The 26,389-nt window shown below is 53.0% G+C and overlaps 2 protein-coding genes and 1 non-coding gene across 11 annotated transcripts in view; 1 reads left to right on the forward strand and 2 right to left on the reverse strand.

Annotated features, from left to right (window-relative positions):
* The window catches only part of MYO19 (myosin XIX), a 35,772-nt gene extending 21,461 nt beyond the window's left edge, over window positions 1-14,311 (forward strand). For 5 of the 6 annotated variants that reach the window (XM_057535883.1, XM_057535884.1, XM_057535881.1 and 2 more), the window contains 13 exons: window positions 1,847-1,920; window positions 2,621-2,742; window positions 2,939-3,052; window positions 3,299-3,475; window positions 3,812-3,964; window positions 4,946-5,053; window positions 5,949-6,019; window positions 7,645-7,748; window positions 10,183-10,331; window positions 10,454-10,583; window positions 11,193-11,278; window positions 12,513-12,815; window positions 13,773-14,311. In XM_057535883.1, coding sequence (XP_057391866.1) covers window positions 1,847-1,920; window positions 2,621-2,742; window positions 2,939-3,052; window positions 3,299-3,475; window positions 3,812-3,964; window positions 4,946-5,053; window positions 5,949-6,019; window positions 7,645-7,748; window positions 10,183-10,331; window positions 10,454-10,583; window positions 11,193-11,278; window positions 12,513-12,815; window positions 13,773-13,901 — 1,720 coding nt within the window. In that variant the 3' untranslated portion in view covers window positions 13,902-14,311. Of the gene's footprint in view, window positions 1-1,846; window positions 1,921-2,620; window positions 2,743-2,938; window positions 3,053-3,298; window positions 3,476-3,811; window positions 3,965-4,945; window positions 5,054-5,948; window positions 6,020-7,644; window positions 7,749-9,558; window positions 9,663-10,182; window positions 10,332-10,453; window positions 10,584-11,192; window positions 11,279-12,512; window positions 12,816-13,772 lie in introns of those variants that run through there. The other variant, XM_057535885.1, reaches the window with a different exon arrangement.
* Window positions 12,199-12,328, reverse strand: LOC114238867 (small nucleolar RNA SNORA11). The gene has a single exon (XR_003624126.1). It is a non-coding gene; the product is annotated as a small nucleolar RNA SNORA11 (small nucleolar RNA).
* Window positions 14,312-14,407: 96 nt separating the features above from the next.
* ZNHIT3 (zinc finger HIT-type containing 3) overlaps window positions 14,408-26,389 on the reverse strand; it is a 43,321-nt gene continuing 31,339 nt past the window's right edge. For 2 of the 4 annotated variants that reach the window (XM_057535897.1, XM_057535898.1), the window contains exons 2-7: window positions 25,076-25,311; window positions 23,159-23,387; window positions 23,028-23,059; window positions 17,762-17,848; window positions 16,732-16,815; window positions 14,408-14,911 (exon numbers count right to left, since the gene is read on the reverse strand). In XM_057535897.1, the coding sequence (XP_057391880.1) occupies window positions 14,730-14,911; window positions 16,732-16,815; window positions 17,762-17,848; window positions 23,028-23,059; window positions 23,159-23,244 (471 nt within the window). In that variant the 5' untranslated portion in view covers window positions 23,245-23,387; window positions 25,076-25,311 and the 3' untranslated portion in view covers window positions 14,408-14,729. The remainder of the gene's footprint in view (window positions 14,912-16,731; window positions 16,816-17,761; window positions 17,849-23,027; window positions 23,060-23,158; window positions 23,388-25,075; window positions 25,312-26,389) is intronic. The other 2 variants (XM_057535899.1, XM_057535900.1) reach the window with 2 other exon arrangements.

The following is a 26,389-nucleotide window of genomic DNA, read 5'->3' on the forward strand; positions in this document are numbered from 1 at the left end:
GCTTTCCCCAAGCAAGGCCCTTGGCTTGATTCCGGACTACTCTGCGTGGAGAAGTTGCCACCTGGCCTAGATTCAGCATGTTATTAAAGTACAGGAGCTTGCCTTGACCTTGGTGATAGGTGAGGAAGGCCTGCCTGCCTGCCTGCTGGCAAGGCCGGCCCCAGAGGTGATGTGGGTCCCTCCCAGGTCCAGGTGCAGACCCATGGGTGAATAGGCTCTTCTGTCTCTGTGTGCCCTTGTACTCTTGGTAGTCACCTGGGGAATTTGATAGATGGTGGTAGAGCCAGAAGCTTTGCCCACAGTCTTGAGCAACACTATGCAGCAAGTGGAGCCCAGAACAGGGGGAAGGCGGGGGTCCTGGCCTTTTCCTCTTGGTTCTGTGGGCATCTCTACCCTTTGGCCATGTGGTTAAGGAGTGATTTGTTACTCTGGGTTCTGAGACCCTTTGGGGTGCCATTGAGAGTGTCTGGGGGCCCAGGATCCTCTGAAATTATGGGACAGAACACATATGTGTGTATGTGTGTGTGCATGTGCTTATAGGAACTTGGGTACCTGTGGAGAGGGTCCCCCTGCTTTCACGAACTTCTCAAGAGCTAAGAGACTGAGAAGCTCTGCTAAGGGAATAAGATCCTCTGAGTGAAAATGGCCCAGGGCAGCTGGGCCCAGACTGAACCCAGTTCAGCAAGGTACTCTGTTCTCACTCCCTAGAAGCGAATTTCAGGTCAGAATTTGAGGCCAAAGATTTTTGAAGCTTTTGTGTCAAATCACTGCAAAATGAGCAGGTAAAGTGTGATGATCACAGACACAGTGAGTCTCTAATCATGGATCAGTTTACACACAGCAAACAGGTCATTGTATCACTAGGCCACTCAGTTTTAGTACCGCAAATGGGTATTTGAAGCCCTTGTTGCAAAAACAGGAATCATTTACTGAATTGAGAAAACGTTGCAGAGCAATCACTTAAACAAACGGTGGGGAAGAAACCCTTACGCAGTGTCCTGTGTGTCACCACGTTGAGCGGCAACCACCCCGTCATCTCAGGGGCGGTGGCTCCAGAGCGCAGGATGCCACTGTCCGCCTCGGGTGACTCGGGCCCTCGTGCAGGACGGAGTGGGGGATGTGGTGGGGCCTTGAGCTCTGGCCTCCGCAGGCCGAGGTTTGCAGGGGAGTCCAGTGAAGTCAGTTCTTCACCGTCCCACCCAGAGCTGCCTGTCAGCCCCTTCTCATCAAGATGCAGCTGGGTGTCCAGCCAGGGGACTGAGGCCGACCCACTCCCCGTCTAGCCCCAGAGGCTATACCAGACCTCAGTGGTAGCACAGGTTCAGTTCCAGACCACCACAACAAAGTGAGTCACACGAATTTCTTGGTTTCGTGGTGCATAGCAATGTTATATTTACACCATACTGTAGACTATTACGTGTGCAATAGCTTTATGTCCAAAAGAACAATGTGCATAACTTAATTTTAAAATAACGCTGTTGGGAAAATGGCGCTGATAGACGTGCTCGATGCAGGGTTGCCACAGACCTTCAATTTGTAAAACACGCAATAAAGCAAAGCACAATAAAAAGGGATATGCCTGCAGTTGGTCCCGTGCTCAGTCTTGCTCGCGGATAGGCCAGGTCTTCGTATGCCCGGAAACACGCATGACCACAGCCTGCGTGTGTAGTGGGTCAAGACAGGATGGGCAGGACACGAGAGGAGAGTGTTTAGCCCTTGACCTGCCAGGCTCAGAAGACAGGCCCTCCAAGGTGTGGCACCCAGGCTGCAGGGACAGTCCTGCCACCCCTCAGGCTCAGCCTGACGCCTCTCACCAGAGCCCACTCCCCCCACCCCGCCCCAACAGGCTGTTTGACTGGCTGGTATCGGTGATCAACAGCAGCATCTGTGCGGACCCCGACTCCTGGACCACGTTCATAGGTAGCAGGGGCTCACCCTCCAGGAACCCTCCTTCAGAAAAAGGACAGGAGTGCCCCGCACAGAGAGCAGAGCCCTGGGTCTACTGCGGGACTCTGGGCAGCTCCTTTCCCTCCTCTGCAGCCGTCTCCTCACCCTCCGCCAGTGTGTGGGCGAGGTCTCTGCTCTCCGGTGCCCGCATCTGACCGTCCCTAGCTCTCCAGGCAGGCTCAGCTGGCGGCCGGGCCACGAGGGGCCCCTTCTCTCCCCGGAGACCCAGCTCCGGTCTCAGGAGAGTAGTGGGGGTGGTGAAGGAGCTAGATTAGAAGGGACATGGGGGACATGGTAACATCATGGGAACCTGCTAGGGGAGGAAGTGAAGCTCAGAAGCGTCGGTGAAGTTTGCTCACAGAATGGTGGAATTCTAGGCACCAACTGAGCGCGTGAGACTCAGGCCGTCCAAACCGGGTTGGACACACAGCGTTCCCCGGGACCTGGTCCCCTGACACCTCGTTCGGCCTCTTCCTGCTCTGAGCTCTGAGGGGACAGGAGGCTGCCCTGGGAACCACGCTGGGGTGGGAGGTGCTCTGCTCACCGCTGGGTATCGTGCTCGCTCCGCCTCAGCTCCGGGCTGCCAAGCATGAGGCTTTACCCTGGGCTCCTGTCGTCCCGCGGGCCCCGCCGCCTCCTGCACTGGCCCCACGGGATCTCCCCTTCCTGCCAGGCCTGCTGGATGTGTACGGGTTTGAGTCCTTCCCCACCAACAGTCTGGAACAGTTGTGCATCAACTACGCCAACGAGAAGCTGCAGCAGCACTTCGTGGCTCACTACCTCAGGGCCCAGCAGGTGAGGGGTAGGGTGGTCCTGCGTCCTCTCTTTCTCCCTGGCCCCCAGCCCCATCCCTGGATCTGACCAGACGTCTTCGGTTCCTTCTTTGACACTGCTCTGGAACGGGCTGTGGTGCTGAGGCCAGCGTGGGATGGCCACCTGGACCGCAGACCGCAGTTGCCTTCTGCCACCCCACTCCCGCCTCTGCCCCCAGGAGGAGTACACAGCTGAGGGCCTGGAGTGGTCGACTGTCAGCTACCAGGACAACCAGACCTGTTTGGATCTCATCGAGGGGAGCCCCATCAGCATCTGCTCCCTCATAAACGAGGTGGGGGGGTCAGCTCGTGTGCAGAACACCCGAGTGGGGCTTTGGGCTTCTCTGGGACCTTGAAGACCATCCTGTGCCCTCTGTGTCCCTCTTTCTCTCCATGTGCATAATGGGTGTGCTAGCCCTATAACCCCTCCTTTTCAGGGTCACTATGATGCTCCCATGGGTCCACGGGGTGGGGACTCTGAGGGTTGTGAGCCCCTCTCACTTTGTGGCTGACCGCCTGTCCCATCCCGGCCCACACAGGAATGCCGCCTTAATCGGCCAAGCAGTGCAGCCCAGCTCCAGACACGCATTGAGAGTTCCCTGGCAGGCAGCCCCTGCCTGGGCCACAACAAGCTCAGCCGGGAGCCCAGCTTCATCGTGGTGCATTATGCGGGGTCTGTGCGGTACCACACCGCAGGCCTGGTGGAGAAGAACAAGGTGAGGGCTGGGCCGTGGCCTGTGGGCCCCTGCGTGAAATGAGATGCCGAGTCATTGCTGCGTGTGTGTGGAAGCTTCTATCGTGCACCCTTCCCTCCTGAACATCCTCCCGAATCCAGGGTCGCCTCTTGGGCCCACCTGTCTGAGGTCTGTGCTCCTCAGGCACGACCTGCCCAGAAATGACTGCATTTCTTGGTTTCTAGGCACCCAGTAGACCAGCTCTGAGTCTCCTGGGCTCAGGCACTGCCCTTCTTCTGGGGCCTGGGTGAGCAGGGCTGGCAGCCCGTGGGCAGCACCACGCCTGCTCTCACCGTTGTCCTTGTCCTTTCCCCATAGGACCCCATCCCCCCTGAGCTGACCAGGCTCCTGCAGCAATCCCAGGACCCCCTGCTCAAGGTGCTGTTTCCTGCTGACCCTGAAGAGAAGTCCCAGGAGGAGCCCTCTGGCCAGAGCAGGGCCCCTGTGTTGACCGTGGTGTCCAAGTTCAAGGTGGGTCTGGTGGTGCTGATGGGATGTGCTTGGTTCACTCATCAATCTCCAGTGCTTACCAAGCACCTCCCGGGATCAGTGCTGTGTGCTGGGAGCACTGAGGAGTCAGGGAGCCGTGGTCCTGGTCCACGGAAGACAGAGACCGGAAACTGACAGAGGGACTGTGTGTGTAGTTGACGTGACAGGAAGCCTAGGGGCTCATGGGTGGCAGTGCGGCCTTTCGCCCACTACTGATAGGGTGATCATGGAAGAGCAGTAGTTACCTGAACCTCTGTGACTGGCCCACTCCCAGTTCCCTAGCTTCCTGCTCAAACTCTGTCCTCGGCCAGTGCAGACTTGTCCCCTCCTGCCGTCTCTCAGCCCTTGCACGTTCTGCTCCACCGCCCCTCAGCTCCACCCTCACTCCCGCCCTTCATGCCACTTCTCTTAGTTTATTCCTTGTCCTCCTTCCAACCGCAGCCTTCTCATCACCTCCCAGAGGAGGCAACCAGGGGAGCCCAGGTTTGGTTAGCCCTTTCCTGCCCAGCCTCAGACACCACTGAGAGAGCCCATCCCACGTCTGCAAGGCCCGTTAGGCCCTGAGCTGTGAGACGACGGCAGACGGCCATGTCGTAGCCCTGGCAAGGCTTCCAGCACATAGGACGGGCTTAGTCGCCCGAACAACTGTCGCCTGAACAAATGGCAGGGGGTTCTGAGATGCTTCTTTTCTGGAAAGGTTGCTCTGGGTGGGGGGGGGCGCGGCTGAGACCAGATGCAGGGAGACCAACCAGGTGGGGAGGGTCACAGGTCAAGAAGGGTCCCTGGAGGCGGAGGTGAGGAGTGGCGTGTGCTTTGGGCACACCCAGTGAGAGCCGCCAGGAGTCATTCAGGGTGTGTGAGGATCCAGGTCTCGGGGCTGGGAGGGCTGCTTGGACGTGTCACTAGCCAGGGCCCAGCTGGTGCCCCCCCAGCAGCCTGACCCACGGCCTCTCCCCTCTGCAGGCCTCCCTGGAGCAGCTTCTGCAGGTCCTGCATAGCACCACACCCCACTACATTCGCTGCATCAAGCCCAACAGCCAGGGCCGGGCGCAGATGTTCCACCAGGAGGAGGTAATTCACACTGGGCCAGAGCTGCTTTGTGGAGGGTCCCATTCGGCCAAGACCCTGGAGGGGTAAAGGGCAGGATGTCTGCTCCAAATGGAGTGACATTAGGGAGGGCTTATCTCCCCAGCTCTGGCAGGACGGTCATGTACAGTTGTGTGGTCTGTGTAATGCACGGTGGCCCAACCACAGGAGGCAAGTAGGGGCTACAGTGCATCTTGCTCTCTGTTCACCAAGCCATGTGCCCTGACAAGAGACTGAGGCTGCCCAGAGGAATGGGTGTCTTTTGTGATTAGCTGAAAGTCTGTGTCACCTTACAGACCAGACACAGTGCACTGTTTCTGATGGAAGGATAGTTTCTAAAATTTGCACAAAAGCACTCTGTGGCCAGCAGCTGCCCTTTGCCCTTTGGAGGGATGTGGAAGAGGTATGAGAGCTGGACAGTGCTGGAGAGTGTCCCACAGTCGACTGGCAGATATGACCTTAGGATTCATAGGACCACTGCTCTGTGGTAAAGACCTTGGTTGGGTCCCGGAAGCATCTTCACAGTATAACCTCCCCTGCTTCTTAGCTGTGACTCACTCTATCGACTGCAGAATATAAAATAAATAAAAAAGAGGAATTGGATTGGGCTGCATTGTGAGGCAAAGACGGGAGCGGTGAGACAGCCAGGACTAGCATTGGCCTCAGTTGTACCAGAAGCCAGGCTTCAGGTAAGGGGACCTGGGGCCCCCAGGACCCTTTCTAACAGGGAGATTTTCTCAAGGCCCCTTGATTTCTCACTGCCCCAAAGACTGTCTGCCCATCAGGAGAGCCTGCAGATCCACACCAGCAGGGCCACGGGAAGGGTGGCATTTGGGGCCTGCTGGCCCCATGCTGCAGCCCTGTCTCCCCACCCCTGCAGGTCCTGAGCCAGCTGGAGGCCTGTGGCCTCGTGGAGACCATCCACATCAGTGCCGCCGGCTTCCCCATCCGGTGAGTGGGCCGGTCCGTCCAGTGCAGGGGGCAGGGCCAATGCCAGGGTGGAGCTCAGGGCGCAGGTCAGACGAGAGCCTGACCAGCCCAGAGCAGGATGTGGAGATGAAGAGAAAGAGGCAGGTCCACAGAAGTCGGCCTGGAGCTCTAGGGCTGCGCTCACTTTCTGTGGCCCGTTTTGTGGAGGCACCGTGTCTGGTGTGTATCAGTGAATAAGAAAGGTGAGTCTTGCCCTCCTGGGGTGTACATTGCTGTGGAAAGGAACAAAAAGTGCCGTTAGGTGGACTAACGGGGAAGGGGTCAGGGCTGCTCAGGGAGGGGCCCTCTGAGCAGCTCAGGCCTAGGGAAGCAAAGCCAAGGGGCCAGCCTGGGAAGACGTGGAGGAGGGGAGAGTATTCGAGACCCAGGGAACAGCAACCCCAAAGCTCCCAGGTTAGGACCTGAGAGATGCTAAGGTGACCGGAGCACACACAGCAGACAGGGGCAAGGGGGGAGGCTCCAGGCCACGTGAAGGCCGCGGTCTTCCTGAGAGCCGTGGGAGCCGCTGGGCGTTGTAAGCAGGGTGTGCTGCGCGCTCGCTCCTGTTCCGTGGCTGCTGTGCGGAGGCTGCCCCGGGGTCAGGAGAGGAGGGAGGGGATGAGCGGGCGGCCGTTACAGGTATGACGGGTGGGATGGTGGCCCAGTGACACATGGAGAGAAGTGGGTAAAAGTGGAGTGTGGCTTGCCGTAGAAGTGGGACCGTGAATGGGTAGACCGTGGGGTACGGGGCAGGGGAGCTGTCGACTTCCAGGCTGCAGAAGCGACTTCCAGGCTTCCATCTGAGGCAAGTGGATGAATCGGGACACAGGATGGTCTGGGGGAGAGGGGAGGGGAGAGTCCGGTTTGAAATGGAGGGGCACGTGAGGGTCTGTCCTCAGTGACTCGTAACACCATGAGCAAGAAGGAGATCACAGGGGGAGAGGGAGGTCTGAGGCCATTCCCTGAGGAACGCTCACGTTTAGAGAGGGTGGATGATGAGAAACCAGCAACAACTTGGAGGGGGTCGGGGTGAAGGAGGAAGCCAGGACCGTGGGTGTCCTGGAGGCTGAGAGCGAGCGAGCTCTACAAGGGAGAGGGGTCAGCTGGGCACCTGCTGCCTAGAGGCTGGTCAGAGCACTGACCCCTGGAGTTGGTGGCCACGCTGGTGCAGTTTTGGGGGCAGAAGCCAGACTCAGGAGGAGGAAGTACCGCTGTGTAGAGAAGCGCTGCCGTGACGGGGAGCCGAGACCCCGGGAGGCAGTGGAGGAGGCCGTGGCGTCAGAGGGGAGACGTGCTGAGCCCCTGTGCACGGCAGGAACGACCCAGGTGTCTGGGGAGAGGCTGGCGAGCCCCTTTGGGAGGAGGCAGGCTGCAAATCCCCTCCTAAAAGAGCAAGGCTCTGTCTGGGTAGGACCAAGGCTGCAGGAGCAGGAGGCCCAGCATAAAGTGGTCTCCACTGGCTTCCCGCCAAGGGGCCCTAGTAACGTCATCCGCTTAGTGGGCACAGTCAGGGCAGCACCTCGCTGGTGGCTGAGCAGATTAAACAGTGACTCCTGGCTCACGGCCAAAGTCACTTCATCTCTCCTTCCGCCTGCTTTGGCTTCCAGGGTCTCTCACCGGAACTTCCTGGAGCGGTATGAGTTACTGAGAAGGCTCTGTCCTGGCGTAGCCCCCAGCCCCCATGGCCCACCTCTAGATGAAGGGCGCTCAGGTGAGGGCGCCCATTTGCCAGTCACTTGTTCACCCAGTTTCCCGAGCACCTACCTGGGCCATCTCAGGGTGAGGGGCTGGGGCTTCAGAGATGAATAAAACACAGCCCTGCCCTCGTGGCTCTTGGCTCAGTGCGGGGAAACAGACTAAAAGAAGACAATTAAACAACGGGGAATGTGGCGACACAGAGTTAGGAACAGGATGCTGTGGATGGTGCTAGGAGGGGTATGAATCGGGAAGGCTTCCTGAAGGAGGTGGTGTCTGAGGCTAGATGGGATTAGCCAGGTGAGGGGCATTCCACAGGCAGGGGACAGCACTGTGTGTGCGAGGAGCTCCCGGCTGTTCAGTGTTGTTGGCTCGTAAGGACAGAGAACAGTAGGCGGTGAGGCTGGGGGACAGGCAGGCCCACTCGCAGAAGCTGGACCTTCTCCTCCAGGCAGATGGGAGGCACTTCGGGGCAGGAAGCGAGTGGCGTCAGCCTCATGCTTTCTGGAGGCCACCGTGGGGGGCCCCGTGGTTGGCCAGAGGGGAGGAAGCTAGAGATGTGGGCACAGCCGGGAAATGTTGGGAAGAAATTGGCCAGACTTGGCAAGCATGTGATTCGATGTACAAGGAGAGGAGAGGAGAGAATTAGCCACGCCCGGCCGGTGGGGAAGAGAGGTCTGGGGAGGCTGCCGAGCCCTGCCCAGCCAGTGGAGACATCCGCAAGGTACTGGCCAGCTCCCACCTCAGCGGAAAGGCCTGGTCTGCTGGGGTTGTTGCATGTGGCGTCACTGAGGCTGTGGGAGTCGGTGAGAAGGCCTGGGCACAGGTGGAGGGAGAAGAGGCCAAGGACAGGACGGACACACACACACACACACACACACACACACACACACACACACACGGAGGGAGAAGAGGCCAAGGACAGGACACACACACACACACACACATACACACAGGGAGGGAGAAGAGGCCAAGGACAGGACACACACACACACACAGGGAGGGAGAAGAGGCCAAGGACAGGACACACACACACACACACCCACACGGAGGGAGAAGAGGCCAAGGACAGGACACACCCACACACACACCCACACGGAGGGAGAAGAGGCCAAGGTCAGGACACACAAACACAGGGAGGGATAAGAGGCCAAGGACAGGACACACACACACACAGGGAGGGAGAAGAGGCCAAGGACAGGACACACACACACACACACACACACACACACACAGGGAGGGAGAAGAGGCCAAGGACAGGACACACACACACACAGGGAGAAGAGGCCAAGGACAGGACGGACACACACACAACACACAGACACACACACGGAGGGAGAAGAGGCCAAGGACAGGACACACACACACACACACACACACACACACGGAGGGAGAAGAGGCCGAGGACAGGACACGCACACACACACCCACACACCCACACGGAGGGAGAAGAGGCCAAGGACAGGACACACACACACGGAGGGAGAAGAGGCCGAGGACAGGACACACACACACACACCCACACACACACACCCACACGGAGGGAGAAGAGGCCAAGGACAGGACACACACACCCACACACAGAAGAGGCCGAGGACAGGAAACACACACACACACACGGAGAAGAGGCCGAGGACAGGAAAAACACACACACACACACACCCACCACCACCCCACACCCAGGGGCCCGGCAGAGCCCAGGCACAGTACTGCTGTGTATTGCCCTCTCTTGGGCACGATTTTGTCACTTTCCTTTCATCCTTTCTCCCCACCCTCTCTCCCCCTCTCTCCATGGTGTGCTCTCCTGTTCTGTCTCTTGCCCAAAGCCCCCTGGCCTCTGGCTGATCTTGCTGCTGTTTCTCGTCTGCGGCGTTTCCTTTGGCAGCCTCCAGAGAGGCACTGGGCAGCTAAAGGTGGTCAGAGCCCTCAGGTAAATCCTCCTTCTACAGGAGCCGGCCCTGCCAGGTGTGGGAGGGCAGGCAGGGGGACCGGTGGGCCTCCATGGACTGGGGTTTGTTCCCCCTTTTCCCATCAGTGGCGGGAGGGCTCAGGGGCAGAGGGGGTGGCCCGGCTGCTCTGTTTGGCCCTCAGCATGTTTGGGGCCGTAGAAACAGATGCCGGCTAAGCACCCTGGGAGTCCATGTGGGAGTCAAGGCACCCGGTGCCCTCTGCCACTCTGCCCAAAGGGACCCACGGGAATGGAGGCTGCAGGCCAGTCCAGGGCACAGCCTCAAGTGGGATTTCGAGATTCCTCAGAACAGTCAGGGACCTGAGGAACACTGGGAGGCCACCCCTGGCCTCCTCCCAAAAGGAAGGAGGTAGAAATGGTTAGAGGCAAGAACAGCAGGAAAGAATCCTGTGGAACGTTAGGGAGACCAGACCAGTTTCTTAAGGCCACAGAAGAGTGCAGACGATGAAGCACTGATGGGACCTCTGTCTCCGTCCCCCAGAATGGTCTCCACACTCCGAGCAGGCCACGCTGCAAGCCCTCCTCCAGGACATCCTCCACACTCTGCCAGCCCTGGCTCGGGCACCAGCTGAGGCCACGCCGGCCCCAGTGCACTGTGGCAGGACCAAGGTGTTCATGACGGACTCCACGGTAAGCTGGTTTGGGATGAGGAGTGGCCAGCCATGTGCTGTCCTTAGCAGGACAGGGTCTGGGCCCTCCTGAGGGCAGGGGGAGGAGAGGCTGAGGACCTCAGTGCATGCCCCTTCTCCCAGCTGGAGCTTCTGGAACGCGGGCGTGCCCAGGTGCTGGAGCAGTGTGCCCGCTGCATTCAGGGTGGCTGGAGGCGACACCGGGGCCGCAAGCAGGAGAGGCAGCGGCGGGCCGCCGTGCTCCTCCAGGCAGGTAGGAGAGGTGGGGCCCTGGGCTGGCAATCCTTGCTCCTGGCCAGCAGGTGGGCCTAGATGCGGCCACTGTCTGCAGCTGCGCACGATCCAGCCCACAGGATACCTGTTTCTTTCGAAATGCTGCTGCTAGAGTCCCCACAGACCAAAGCTGACTGTGTCCCAGCCTCAAGAGGTTAACTGCATGTCCCTGTGGTGCGCTGGGATTCGAATTCCCTGTCCAGTTCACCCAGAGCATCTCCAGTTCAGTGCAGACCAGGCCACACCACAACTAAGGGTGCTTTGTAGGTGGTAGAGGCTCCAAAGTTGCCTTTAATTCCCCTTTCCCAGTCCTAGACAGCTGTTTATGCCACCTTTTTTTCCCTTTATGACAACTCTTATCATTACCTGCACTCCCGGGCGTGCTGAGTTTAATTAAGGAGAAGGTAAAAACTGAGAAGATCTGATTAAGGAAGCAATGTATGAACCATGACACAGCAGCCTCATTTTGAAAAACAAAAATACGAGAAACCCAAATATCTGACAGCTGCTCTGGTGGTGCTGCAGCCTGGTTACCGAGAGCTCTGACGAACATTTACTCTTATTTCCTGTTTCTGGACAAACCCCTCAGCTGTTCGTTCCTGGTTGACTCGGAAGCACATCCAGAGGCTGCACGCAGCTGCCACGGTCATCAAACGTGCGTGGCAGGAGTGGAGAGTGAGTACTGACCCGAGAAGTCAGGGTGGGCCATGATGGACCCAGGCTGGAGTGCTGGCCCCGCCACTGCAAAGCGGGCGGCCTCGTGTCCTCATGAATGAAGTGGACACGACACCGCCTACACTGCAGGACGGCTATGACACGGTGGAGTGGCACAAACAACTTTGGGAATATGCTAAAAACCATGGAACTGTACACTTTAAAAGCATGAATCTTATGGTATTTCAATTAGATCTCAATAAGGCTATTATTTTCTTTTTAGATTAATTTGCTTTTATTTGCCAGTATAACTACAGTAACCTGCAAACTTTTTTATTCTAAAAATCACATTTTACATCACAGTCCAACAAACACACACATATATAATGTGTATACATATATAAAAGTGAAACAAAGGTTTTGCCAATAACGTCTACCCTGAGTGTTAATTCTTTTTAAGACTTTTTTTTTTAACTAAGGCTGAACTGCACTGACACATAATCACCAAAGTCCCTAGTTCATCTTAGGGTTCGCTTTATGAAGTGAGTAGTGTTGCATGTTCTATAGGTTTGGACAAAAGTATGACGACGTAAAATCATTATAATGTCATACAAAGTATTTTCACCGCTCATAAAAACTTCTGTATTCTATGTATTCATCTCCCCTCCCCCCCCAAACTCCTGGCAACCACTGATCTTTTTATTGTCTCCATTGTTTTGCCTTTTCCAGAATGGCATATAGACGGAATCTATTTTTCTTTTTTCCTTGAAGAGAGGGGTTCAAAGCCTTTATGCCTGTAACACCACTCATGGCCCAGCCACACGTGGACCGGACAGGCTCCAGGTGGCAAACAACCCCACTAAATACTGTAGCTTTCCTTCCAGTACTGAGCCCCGTCCCACTGGTCCTGCCCAGCGGCCACGTGGAGGTGAACGGGGGACACGTGTTGGGTATATGTTCACAGGAAGGCCACAAGTTTTGTGCCCCTTGTCACAATGAACCCTGATTCCTGTCGGGTGTGTTGTAAACAGACGAGCCACTTCTTCAGACCCCCTGCTCTGAGCACACCCCCACAGGCTGTTATTGTTTTTAAAGCAGCGCATGTAAGGCCTCAGCACAGCTGCCTTGGGTATAAAGTTGTGCCACATCAAACCCGGTGCCCTTCGGTTCACCTTGTTAAGCTGAATTATTAGACAGACACTTGGTTTCTGTTCTGCATTAAGAGAAAGCTATAAAGTGGTGTTCTCTTTTTAAGATCAGAATGGCCTTCCTCGCTTCTAAAGAACTGGATGGTGTGGAAGAACAACACTCGTCTCAAGTCACCTGTTCCCCGAGCTCCTTTCCACTGCCCCAGGCACAGACCAGGCTCCTGGGGGCAGTAACCCGCTTCTGGCCCCTGGGACTGGTCCTTGCCAACGCCGCTGTGGGTGCTCGCGGCTTCCGGAGGAGGCTGGTGGTCTTCGCCTGCCTCCCACTCCCCGTGGGCAGCCTCAGCAGCTACACTGTCCAGACAGCACAAGAACAAGCTGGAGTCACGTCCATCCGAGCGCTGCCTCAGGTGAGCCGTGTGACGGGCTGGCCGTCCTGCCAGGATGCCTCCAGATCCCTCACGCCCCACCGTGGAGGGCAGGGGGCAGAGCCCAGGGGTCACAGCAGGAGCAGGACTGGGGCTGCGAGCAGAGCCTCGTGACCCTGCTGAGGAAACCAGACGCCTGCACGTCCCAAGCGGCTGCAGGTTGGATTGTTTGCATCGTTACGAGTTTTCCAGAGCCCTTTCACTTTTTAAAAGCTGCTTCTAAGTGTTCTAGCGTCTCCTCTGAATCGCCTTTAAATTAGCCCAACTTCCAAAAAATTGTGGTCGTGATGACAGCAGCTTTCTTCCCTCCAATGGCGCTGGATTCGGCACCATGTTCTCCCCAAGTTGTAGTCTTTGGTTTACCCTATTCCAGCCGAGGAAATGACAAGCACGTGAGTCAGTGCTGCAAGAATTTATATTATGAGCAGCCAGGGAAAGAGCCAGCCAGCACAGAAAAGGGCTAATATCGACCTTTTACAAGGATTAGGTGACACTGACAAGGCAGAAGGAAGGAAACACTGAATTTCCTGCCAGAGGAATTCCTATAGGACATAATCTAGATAAAATCTCCATGACAACACACAGGCCAGCCAGAGTGTAAACAGAAGTGCAGTTCTTTGATCTTCCAGCTTTAAGCAGGCATAAGAATGTGACAGGCCATACTCCTAGTAGGGGGGAAGCTCCCTCCTAGTGTTTCCTCATCTGTCTTGCATTGAATGGATGTGAAATTTTATATTTTAATACCGTTTTGGACTTTGCCACTGTTTTAGAATAAGGAGAAAACAACATTGACTAACTCAATCCTGCTACTGCTGTGACTCTCACTTGGGTACTTACTTACATGTCCCCGCCTCCCTGCATTTCTAGCGTTCACCCCGTGAGGTACCTTTGGCCCTGGCACTCCTGGGAGCTGGGGTTAAGCTGCATCTCTTTTCCCAGGGTTCGATAAAGTTTCACTGCAGAAAGTCTCCACTGCGCTATGCTGACATCTGCCCTGAACCTTCGCCCGACACTGTTACTGGCTTTAATCAGATCCTGCTGGAAAGACACAGGCTGGGCCACGTGTGATCTCTCCTCACGTTCCATCCTCACCTGGCCGGGCCCTCCCTGGTGCCTTTGTTTCTCCAAGGCCTTTTCCTGCCAGCTGCCTTGCCAAAGACATCTAATCAACACACAGCTGCCAAACAACTCCCACAGCGACTCGGAGCACACGTCGGGGAGCCAGGGCTCCAGTCTGCAGGCCAGGCCGGGGCGGCAGCTGCACCAGTGGCCCGGGACACCGATCTACGCCTCCAGCCCTGATGGGTGTGAGGGCTGGTAGCTACCAAACCTGGATTAAGAAACTTCAGGGCCTTCACAGACCCCACTCGGTGGTGCTGGACAGCAGGCACCCCACTCCTCCAACCACACAGGCAAAGTCAGCTTGAAATGAGCTCTAAAATTTTGGCTGGCAGAAATTTTGACTTTAGTTCCTTTAAAAGGAACAAAGCCTTACTATTTAAATATTTGTTGTTTAATGTAATTTCAAGCAACTAGATTATAAATCAAGAATTTGAGCAATGCAATGCACCACAGAACCACCACACTTTAATTTTATTTTGAAACACTGAGCAAGTTTTAACTCAAATGGGTGTGAAAGCCATATCATTTATGTCTTAATTGTACCGAAAATAAAACATTTAAAAGCAACCATCTGAATGTCAAGTTCTCTCTCCATAAAGGGTTTTGCCACCTGGAGTACCTCCGTCCACCTGCGCCCCAGCCTGCGGCAATGGACGTAAGGATGTGCAGGACCTACCCGACGTCAGCCGCTCAACGTCCTGGAAAGCGCCGCCCCTGCTTAGGGCCCCACGCGAGCTGGCCTCCTGGGAGCAGCAGGCAGCACAATAATCCACCTTAAGAATCCTCGTTCGGGGATGGTTCCACGATCCTTAAACAGCAGTCAGCAAACTCCAAAAACAAAGGCTCCTGCATGCAGGCTCGCATGAGCTTTGCCTTGTCGTCTGCCTGATCGAGGTTGACCATCAACTGTCTAAGGTGTGGACTGAGCAGTAAGCTTCTCAGCGCTGCAGACTCCCCTTAAAAATGAACAGGGAAAGAGAGCCAAGCTGAGTTCAAGTGGGAATAGGCAGAGATAGCTGAAAGCCAAATGTTTCAAATGTAATAAATACCAAGGATGTGGCATCCCCTTACCCTTTAAACCCACAAATTAACCCAGCACTTCACATAAGGTGAGATCAGCGTATCAGATGATTTCCAAGTTAAACGCTATTAGATTCTTATTCTTTATATCTCTGTAAATATTTTAACTTAATTTTTCTTGGCTGAAATGGCATTATTTTACCAGCACAAATACAAAGAATAGCAGCATGTTGGCATGTTTTCTCTCTATAAGCATTAAGGTTCTCAGCGACAAGGACAGTTACACCAAATCTCTGAATGATGTTTAAGTCTGCGCTTGATCCAGCATAAAGCAGGATGAATAGCAGTGAACTGACACTAACGTGGATGGTGCTTTACAGTTTACAAAATCATTCACACCTATACCCAGCTCAGCTCCTACCTCAGTCTAACTAATCACTCCCATGGGACTGGGTACAAAGCACCACCTCTGTGAAATGGGGAAAATGAAAATAACACCACTTTTAGGAATTACACTGGCCAGTTAATTATACACATAACAGAAATGGCAGTCCTACAAAAATGCTGGGCATTATTAACACCGCGTCCCTCTGAAAAATCAAATCCTGGGATGACCCAGTCTGCATGAATGACTGGACTGTAAAGCAAGCACTGGGAACGGGAATAAACGGAGGCCCCTGATTGGTGTGAGAGAGACAAACTACTACAAAACGTGGGGGGTGGTCTATTACAGGGCACCATGGGAAGCTGAAAATGTACCTAATTCTGAGAGTAAGACAAAAGGTCAGGAAAAGTTTAGCTGAGGAAAGGAAATTTGAACCAAGCCTTGAAAGAGGAGTAGAATTGGGCTTCCCTGGTGGTGCAGTGGTAGAGAATCCGCCTGCCAATGCAGGGTACACGGGTTCGAGCCCTGGTCCGGGAAGATCCCACAGGCCACAGAGCAACAAAGCTCGTGCACCACAAATACTGAGCCTGTGCTCTAGAGCCCGTGAGCCACAACTACTGAGCCCGCATGCTGCAACTACTGAAGCCCGCACGCCTAGAGCCCATGCTCCCGACAAGGGAAGCCCACGCACTGCAACAAAGAGTAGCCCCTGCTCGCCGCAACTAGAGAAAGCCCGTGCACAGCAATGAAGACCCAATGCAGCCAAAAATAAATAAATAAATTTATTTTAAAAAAAAAGAGCAGCAGAATTTTTGCCAACCCACAAAGTCAGTAGGATTCCAGGCCAGAGGAAGGCCTTATAGGCAGGCTGGGAGGTGTAGAAGCCCTGTGTGCCTACAGAATCACGTGGCTGGAGGAAGGGCTCTCTGCCTGCCATACTAAAAGCGTTTAATAGCTTTACAAAATCACATTCTGGACTTCCCTGGTGGCACAGTGGTTAAGAATCCACCTGATAATGCAGGGGATAGGGGTTTGAGCCCTTGTCTGGGAAGATCCCACATGCTGCGGCGCAACTAAGCCCATGCGCCATAACTACTGAGCCTGCGCTCTAGAACCTGGGAGCCACAACTACTGAGCCCGCGAGCCACAACTGCTGAAGCCCGCGCGCCTAGAGCCCGTGCTCAGCAACAAGAGAAGCCACCGCAATGAGAAGCCCGCTCGCCACAACTAGAGAAAGCCTGCGCGCAGCAACGAAGACCCAATGCAACCAAAAATAAATAAATGAATAAATTTATTTTTAAAAATCATTCTGTACAATCCAGTGTATCTCAATGGTTGACAAAGAAGTAAACAAGCACAGCACAGACTTACCTAAATTCTTTAAATTCTGCAAAGAAACTCTGTCCTCTTCCTCATCACTACTGAGAAAATCAGCTACAGAGTCATCATCATCATCTGAGAAATATAACACAATCAACTGCTTATGACTGAAAAGGAAACCTAGGTGCCAGGTTTTAATAACTCCTCCAATGGATAAAAAATATATGTGCACACACGTGACAGGAACAGATATACAAGTGGGTAGAGAGAAAAGTAACCTCTTATCTGGAATTTGTGACTAAACCAACACTCCTTTTAGGAAAGCGAAGAACTGGTGACTAACAAATGCATCCTAGTGTTCACACGCTTACTGTGTTTCCCTGTGGTCTGTGGGCTTTAGGGCCTTATTTTCCAGTTCTTGCCACCCCATCTCCCCTCACCATGGCGGCTCCAGCCCTGTCATGGCCAAAAGATGAGGTGCTCTGTAAAAACCCACTGACATGATTCCCCTGTGTTTTCAGCATGGGCAGAAATTTCTGAACCCAACAACAGTTTCTCAAAGGGCAGAAATGGGCCATCCCCTGGCTGTGAATGTTCAATACCTCTTTGGTGGCGCTGGGAGGGGCTGCTTCCAGAGCCTGGCATGGTGCATCGCCCCCAGGAGACATCAAAGAAAGGCTAGATGGATGGAGAGGATGACAGCCCACTCCTGCTGTGAGCTGTGAGGGCCCCAGCGGCAGCGAGACCAAAGGCAGCACCCCGCTTAGGCCCAGCTCAGGTGAACCTACAGCCCCAGCCAGGCCCAGGGAGGGGGACCCAAAGCCGTGACTGGAGGAGGCTCCCGCCAGCAGTGTCCACCACTCACCCCCAAACCATGGCGATGGCCTTTCTCCTCCTCTGCCTCCTGCGCCCACCTTTCTTCTCTTGAACCGTCAGGCTGCTCTGTAACATCACCCATGATGACGTGTGCCCCCAGCCCCAGTGCTCAGGGCTCCAGCCCAGTCTCCTCTCCTCTCTCCTTTCAGCATATTCTATTTGAAACCCTTCTCTCGGTTTGTTTGTTTGGAGTCAATCAACCCACCTGTGTTTTCCACAGGCTTTTTAGTTTTTGCAGTAAGATGCGATCTTATTTCTTTCTCGACGGGACGAGTTTCAGGGTTGCACTGCTCTGAAAAAGACACAAATCTCAGGTGCACATCGCCTCCACTTGAGTGACAAGGCCGCACACGCCACCAACAAGCCAGCCTCTAGGGGGAAGCAATATGTACGGGGTAAGGGACGTAGTGAGCCTGGCAGAAGGGCTGAGGAAGCAAGCCTCGTGCACCCCCTAGGGCCTGTCTCCAACCTCCCAGCCTGGCCGAATCGCACAGGGCTTTCACCACGATTCAGTAGCACACTGACTTCAATCAGCATCAAACTGTGTTCTCAGCAGTTTCCGAAACCAAATTTGCATGTACCACATGCCGCTGGGAACACACAGATGAAAGCCATCACGCCCTCGGAGGGGTTTAGTCGCACAGATGACAGAGATATGGACAAGATAAGGAGAGTCTGATCCAAGTCAGCTGAGAGGGCGGGGAGATGAGAGGGGAAGGTGCTGCCAGGTGGAAAGAGCATGGGGGGCAGAGGGAAAGGTCCATGGCTGGACCGGACTCTTGAAAGAGTAGGCAGATGCAAGGAGATGGTGATGAGCAACTGGCAGCTGATGGGCGGGGCAGGCCGGGCACGTGGCCGGGGCACAAGAGGAGGAAGCCGAGCAAAAGAATGCCACACACTGGTCTGTCTGTCTTCCCCAGACCAGTGTCTCTCAGAGAGGGCGCTACTGTACTCAGGTTGGAGAGATCTTTAATGGTGTGGGATAACCTCACACACCCCAGGCTGTTTCTGTGAGTCAACACCAGTTACCAGAAGTACCACCATCGCCTCCGCTACTGTGAGAACAAAAACACTGTGACCACGTGTCTCTAGGGAGAGCAATACCCAGGTTAAGAACCACTGCCAGAAGACCTAAACAGACAGTGCTCCAAAGAAGACATACAGATGGGCAACAGGCACACGAGAAGATGCTCAACATCGATAATTATTAGAGAAATGCAAGTCAAAACCACAACAAAGTATCACCTCTCACTGGTCAGAATGGCTATCATCAAAAAGTCTACAAATAACAAATGCTGTAGAGGGTGTGGAGAAAAGGGAATCCTTCTACACTGTTGGTAGGAATGTAAGTTGGTGCAGTCACTATGGAAAACACTATGGAGGTTCCTCAGAAAACTAAAAATAGAATTACCATATGATCCAGCAATCCCACTCCTGGGCATATATCCAGAGAAAACTATAATTCAAAAAGATACACGCACCCCTATGTTCACAGCAGCACTATTCACAATAGCCAAGACATGGAAACAACCTAAATGTCCATCGACAGATGAATGAATAAAGAAGATGTGGTATATATACACAACGGAATACTACTCAGCCATTAAAAAGAATGAAATTATGCCATTTGCAGCAACATGGATGCAACCAGAGATTATCATACTAAGTGAAGTAAGTCAGAAAGACAAATACCATATGATACCACTTATATGTGGAATCTAAAATATGGCACAAATGAACCTATCTGCAAAACAGAAACAGACTCACGGACACAGAGAACAGACTTGCGGTTGCCAAGGAGGAGCGGGTTGGGGGAGGGATGGAGTGGGAGGTTGGGGTTAGCAGATGTAAGCTTTTATATATAGAACGGATAAACAACAAGGTCCTACTGCATAGCACAGAGAATTATATTCAATATCCTGTGATAAACCATAATGGAAAAGAATATAAAGAAAAAAGAATTTTATATATACATATATATGTGTATAACTGAATCACTTTGCTGTACAGCAGAAGTTAACACATTGTAAGTCAACTATACTTCAATTAAAAAAAAAAGATAAAGACCACCAGACATTATGCACCTTCTATAGTCATGCCTAAGACCACCTGTAGTTTTGCCGGAGAGACTGACCCTGAGCTCTGATCCAGTCTCTGATCTGTCAATTTGTAAGAAATAGAGGACTGAGGAGTATGCCTAACTGCACCATGAGCTTGCAATCAGCAAAGCCCAGACTGTGGGGAACTGTACAAGTCAAATGGCTTGAATTCTTCAACAGAGAAATTGTTAAGAAAAAAGAACAAAAAAAAAAGGATGGAGGAGGAATTTACAGATTAAAAGAGACTTAAAAGAAGTATCAGGGGCTTCCCTGGTGGTGCAGTGGTTAAGAATCTGCCTGCCAATGTACGGGACATGGGTTCAAGCCGTGGTCCAGGAGGATCCCACATGCCACGGAGCAACTAAGCCTGTGCTCCACAACTACTAAGCCTGCGCTCTACAGCCAGTGTGCCACAACTACTGAGCCCGCGTGCCTAGAGCCCGTGCTCCACAACAAGAGAAGCCACCGCAAATGAGAAGCCCGCGCACTGCAACTAAGAGTAGCCCACACTCTCCGCACCTAGAGAAAGCTCACGCGCAGCAACGAAGACCCAATGCAGCCAAAAATAAATAAATTAAATAAATAAATTTTTTTAAAAAAAAAGAAGAAATATCACATTTTTGGGGAATTCCCTGGTGGTCCAGTGGTTAGGACTCGGCACTTTCACTGCTGGGGCCAGGGTTCAATCCCGATCCCTGGATCTCAGGGAACTGAGATCCTGCAAGCTGAGCAGCATGGCCCAAAAACAACAACAAAAAAAGAAAGAAATATCACCTTTTTTTTAATGGGCAAAACTAAATGATATGCTTTCAGGACACGTATTTACATAATAAAATTTAAAAAGCACAGAAGTGATTACTATAAAAGTCAGGACAGTGGTTACTTTTTTTTTTTTTAAAGATTTTATTTTTCTGATGTGAACCGTTTTTTGAAGTCTTTATTGAATATGTTACAATATTGCTTCTGTTTTATGTTTTGGTTTTTTGGCCCCTAGGCATGTGGGATCGTAGCTCCCCGACCAGGGATTGAACCTGCACCCCCTGCATTGGAAGGCGAAGTCTTAACTACTGGACCGCCAGGGAAGTCCCAGGAGAGTGGTTAGTTATAGGAAGCGAGGGCACTGGATCGGGACAGGTCATGTGGAGGGGTTCCCGGAGTGGATGGCAAAGTTCTATTTTCTTCATCTGGGTGGTGTTTGCCTTGTAATAAATAATTCAGTAAGCCAAAAAAAAAAAAAAAGTCTACAAATAATAAATGCTGGAGATGGTGTGGAGAAAAGGGAACCCTCCTACCATTGCTGGTGGGAATGTAAACTGGCACAACCACTATGGTGAACAGTATGGAGGTTCCTTAAAACACTAAAAATAGAGTTGCCATATGATCCAGTAATCCCACTCCTGGACATATATCCAGAGAAAACTCTTAATTCAAAAAGATACATACACCCCAATGTTCATAGCAGCACTATTTACAATAGCCAAGACATGGAAGCGACCTAAATATCCACAGACAGATGAATGGATAAAGAATATGAGGTATATATACACAATGGAATACTACTCAGCCAATAAAAAAAGAATGAAATAATGCCATTTGCAGCAACATGGATGGACCGAGAGATTATCGTACTGAGTGAAGTAGGTCAGAGAAAGACAAATATCATGAAACCTCTTATATGTGGAATCTAAAAAAAATGATACAAGTGAATTTATTTACAAAACAGAAACAGACTGACATAGAAAACAAATTTATGGTTACTAAAGGGGAAGGGGTGGGGGAGGAATAAATTAGGAATTTGGGATTAACAGAAACACATATATAAAATAAACAATACAGATCTACTGTATAGCATAAGGAACTATATTCATTATCTTGTAATAACTTATAATGGAAAAAAATGAAAAAGGAATATATATATATACATATATATATATATATATCACTGAATCACTTTGCTGTACACCTGAAACACTGTAAATCAACTATACTTCACTTTAAAAAACAAAAAAAAACAAAAAAACTACGGCCAGAGAGACTTGGAGTGTTCACCAAGGGAGTGAATTACTCAAATCTGCATTTCAGAAAAACTACCCAGGCAGCTGCCAGGTCTCATAGTTAAGAGCTCCAGATTGCCCTAGGGGGTCTTGGTAAGGCCTCACAGGGCTGCAGGACCAGAGGGAAGCGTTCCACACCCAGCTCCCCAACCCTGTTTCAGCAAAGCATTTCTACTTCTTTCCTATCTTGAGCTGAAAGGTTTCTTTTGAAAATGCTCCAGAGACATTAGGGTTAAGAAAAAAAAGCGGGGGGGGCGGGGGGGGGGAGGCGGAGAGGGTGGTGCTTGAAACACACAGCTGTAAATTAGAGACTGGAGGGGATGAAACTAGAGGCAAACCACCAATGAGGAACTTTAACCGAACAGTCACTGAGAGAGAGGTCGTGGGAAAGTCCCTAAGGACTAAGAAGAGGCGCGGATTGAAGAGACTTAAAAAATGTAGACTTGACAAAGACCTTGCTCCTTATTGTAAACTGGTCTACCTCCACGTTTCTATCAAGATATTATTTAAAAGAAAGAAAACGGGGCTTCCCTGGTGGCGCAGTGGTTGAGAATCTGCCTGCCAATGCAGGGTACACGGGTTCGAGCCCTGGTCAGGGAAGATCCCACATGCCACGGAGCGACTAGGCCCGTGAGCCACAATTGCTGAGCCTGCGCGTCTGGAGCCTGTGCTCCGCAACAAGAGAGGCCGCGATAGTGAAGAGGCCCGCGCACCGCGATGAAGAGTGGCCCCCGCTTGCCACAACTAGAGAGAGCCCTCGCACAGAAACGAAGACCCAACACAGCCATAAATAAATAAATAAATAAAAGAAAACTCACTTTCTTTAAAAAAAAAAAAAAGAAAGAAAGAAAGAAAATGTCGTTAACCTCAGCCAGCGCAGCAAATGATGCGGAGCTGCGTCAGAACACTAAGAGGAAGGAACAGCTAAGGGAGACTTCTGCAGCAAAAGTGGTCGACTATTTTTAAAGAAGAAAAAGAGGTTAGGAGACTTCCCTTGCGGTTCAGTGGTTAAGACTTTGCGCTTCCAATGCAGTGGGCAGGGGTTCCTTCCCTAGTCAGGGAACTAGGATCCCACATACCACGCAGCACATGCAAAAAAAAAAAAGAGAGAGAGAGAGAATGGTACGTAGAAGGAAAAGCAGGGCAGAAGAAAGGGTTTTGATTGTCCAAAATGTGGAGAGACATTCGCAGGTAGAGGTATCCGCCCCCACCGCGCCCGGGAGGGGGAGCTCCCACAGGATCAGGCGTTGCAAGGCGGGAGGGAACAGGGGACGGCGGAGGGACGTGGGGGCTGCCGTGCACGAGGAGGGGGCCTTACCTTTGTGCTCCCGGAAGCAGGTCAACGAGCAGCTGTAAAAACAAAGCCACAGGCCGCGTCAACACCGAAGGCCGGGCGGACCCTCTCGCCACCCCGCCACCCGTCCGCTCCCCACAACCCCCGGTACTCACTAGGGCACGCGGCAGGCGGGGCAGCGGTATTTGGGTTTCTCCAAACAGATAACGCAGACAGCGGTGCTGCAATTGAGCGACGCCATGGTCTCTCCCGGGACGCGCTCCCTCCCCAGCGCTCAGACCTCTCGCCGCAGGTCCCACGTGCACGCCTTTTCTTCCGTTTCCTTAACCAGGACCAATCAGCGCGCAGCACTTATTGGCAGTCAAAAGCAATGGATTGATCCAGCTGAAACAATGGATTGTTTCAGGCCTGAGAAGTAGAAAGTCGATGCACTCGATGCGCAACCAGTACCCCCATCAGAGGTTCTCTCTGATTAGGTCACGGCGTCGAAGAACTTGTTATGTAGCCCTGTCCCTGTCCCTACGCGGCCCTGTGACTTGCAGCAAGTCACTGTCACTCTCCAGCTCTGTTGCTCTGTATGTATGTAAAAAGAATACGTGGGATTAAATGTCCTTTACCTTCTGGCTTGGACTTTCTCAGTCTTGCACGGGCATTGGGTTCTCCCCGCACACCTCATTTGCTTTTTTTAGCAAATGAGAAGTCCACACACTGGCCGTTAAATCACATGACACACATGTGCCCTTCCCAGCCATCTTTCGCACAGGAAAGGAAGATGAGGCTTGGCCGCTGATAGATGTTTATTGAGCTCCAACTGTGAGCCTCGCACTGCCCAGACGCTGGGCTGGGGACACCCAGGGATTAGCAGGCACGGTCTCTGGGACCTTAAGGCTTAGAGTGAAGGCAGGAGGGAGAATCCCTGGGTGGGATTGATTAGCCAGGGAACAGATGAGTTACCTTTGGCCCAAAGGTGGGGATCCTGGTCCAGAGAGGTGAACTGTGATGGGCCTTGAATGCCACCTCAGGCTTTAGGAATAGACAAAGTCACATTTTATTGGGAGCCCTGCTCCTCCTCAAAGCCCTGAGCATTGTCCAGCCTAACCAGGGTTCCCAGCCCACACGTGTGGGGTGCCCTCTTAGGGCCATAAGTCACCCTCACCCCCAAGAGCCTCCCCTTTGTGTTGGTCCATCAGCCCTCAGGATCTCACTATTATAAAGGCCCCGAACCACTGTCACAGTCTGTGGGGATGAATCTGCTACAACCAAAGCAGTCATTCAAGTCTTAGCTCCAACCCCTTTCTGGCTGTGTGACTTGGACAATTGTCTACCCTACATCTATTAGAATGGATGTTCAGGCCTACTTTCCTGAGCTATTTAAGGCAGAGAGGAGACTGTAGAAAGGTTTGTGATCTGAAGTGCTACAAAAGGTTGTTTATGTGATATCTAGGAAGAGTCTGCAACTCTCCTGGAGCCCTGGTCCCTACCCCATGAGCGTGGGCTCCAGGCCCCAAGTCCCTGGAGCCGAGGTTCCTGGACCTCAGGCCCCTCTAAAAGGGTTTCACTGTCAGCCTCGGTGAGCCATGCTGGGGTTGGGCTTGAGTGACTATCCATCACTCCTTTGGCTTTGCCAGACTGTCCTGAGGGCGCTGTCCAGTCCTCAGTGCTGAAGTGGCACCGGCCCCTCCGGTTGCCTACCTGCCCCAGCATGCAGCTGCCCCTGCCTCCAGCCTCCAAACAGAACTCAGGCCAAAATCCAACATTTCCACACTGACCTAATAATCTGCAGCGTTCCTTGTCTTCCTCAACAGTTGTGACCACTGCTGGTTTGACCCAGAAGTATTCCAGAGAGTCCATGCTTAACAGGGAAGGCCAGAGGTCAGTGACTTGTCCAGGCCACATTTGAACCCCATGCCCTGTCTGGCACCGGCACAAATTCTCCTACTAGGTACTTCACCACTGCCCACCCAGACTCTTCCTGTGAGTTGTGTTTGCAGGCTGAGGCCATGGAGAGTCTCCACAATTTTCAGGGGCTCAGCCTGACCCCACCCACACCCATACCATGCTGACTCTCCTACCTTTGGGTCCAGAGATGGTGACTCCAGCAAAAAGAAAATTCCTGGAATTCCTCTCATGCACGTTGCATTCAGTAAAAATACCTCTTCCTCTACTCTGGGTGACCTCCAGCTTCCCTGGAAAGACGTACCCTTCCTGCTCCAATATCCAGGAAAGAAGGTGGCTCATCTCTGATGGTGATGAGGTTGGGGAACACCAAGAAGTGAAGGACGCCGGGTACAGCTCCTCTGGGCAATGGCTAGTTCAGAGAAGAAAGACGGGTATGACTCTGGGCCCAGCAACTAGATGTCCACACTGATGTGGCCTGGCTCTCCCTGGTCCCCCATCACGCCCTCCTAGCGGCTGTCTAAGGCTGCCTCACGCCTTCTCAGCGTCAGCCGAGGAGCAGGGCCAGACCTGGAGAGACGCGAGGTAATAATCGAGGCAGAACTGTTTCCAGAGCTCCGCTGCTTGGCAGGCGCTGTCCAGCACATTCCAGGCGGGCTGAGCCCGGCGCCAACACCAAAGTCTGGAGACGCGCGTGGAGTCCCAGGCCCGGCACTCAGCACCGCCAGAGGGCGCTCCAGATCGAGATCGGCCCTGGCGTAGCCTGAGCTGGACTGGAGCACCGCTCGCACCGACCTTGCGTGGGAGGCCATACTGTCTCGCCATTCAGGGACGAGTAAATACAGGCCTGCCTGGCGCCTCGATCATCGCCAAACGGCGGGAGAGAGGGTCGAGAGTGCGGTGCTGAAGCAGGCGACCGGATGGGCAGCGGTGTCTCTTCCATGAAAGTAAGGCCCACGCAAGGCCAGCCGAGGGCTCCAAATGCGCCTGGCTGTCCAGGGGCAGTTCCCGCAGTGCCCATCGCCCCGCGTTTCTCGGCAACCCCTGGGGTGGAGATCCAGCTGGAAGCTGGCCACCCCACATTGGCCTGGTGAAAGCTTAATAGTACTTCGGGAGTTTTCAGGTTACTAACTAGGGTGCACCACTGCCCTGCACCTTCCCTGATGCCATGATGGGGCAGGCACGCGGGCTGCGTGTTGCCCTTATCTGAGGCCAGATGTTGATAAGGCTGGGCTCTCTGTGTAGCTAAATCTCAGCTTCTTTCTGCAGCCCTAACATCTCTATCCCTCCGCCCTCTTGGCGGCAGCAAGAGAAGTGTCTAGGATGGTATCTTTAGAGGACCTATACTGCCCGGTTCTCATCTCCTCCCCTCCACTTACTCTCTGGTGTCTAAGAGAGTAGTTCAGATGTTAAAGGGGGTGAGGTTGCTGGTGCGAATCAAATAAAGGAAGCCTGAGGTTCTGCTGTTGTGGTTTCCAAGTCATCCATTT

This window comes from Balaenoptera acutorostrata, chromosome 20 (assembly GCF_949987535.1).
Source record: "Balaenoptera acutorostrata chromosome 20, mBalAcu1.1, whole genome shotgun sequence".
In the NCBI taxonomy this organism is placed as follows: Eukaryota; Metazoa; Chordata; class Mammalia; order Artiodactyla; family Balaenopteridae; genus Balaenoptera; species Balaenoptera acutorostrata.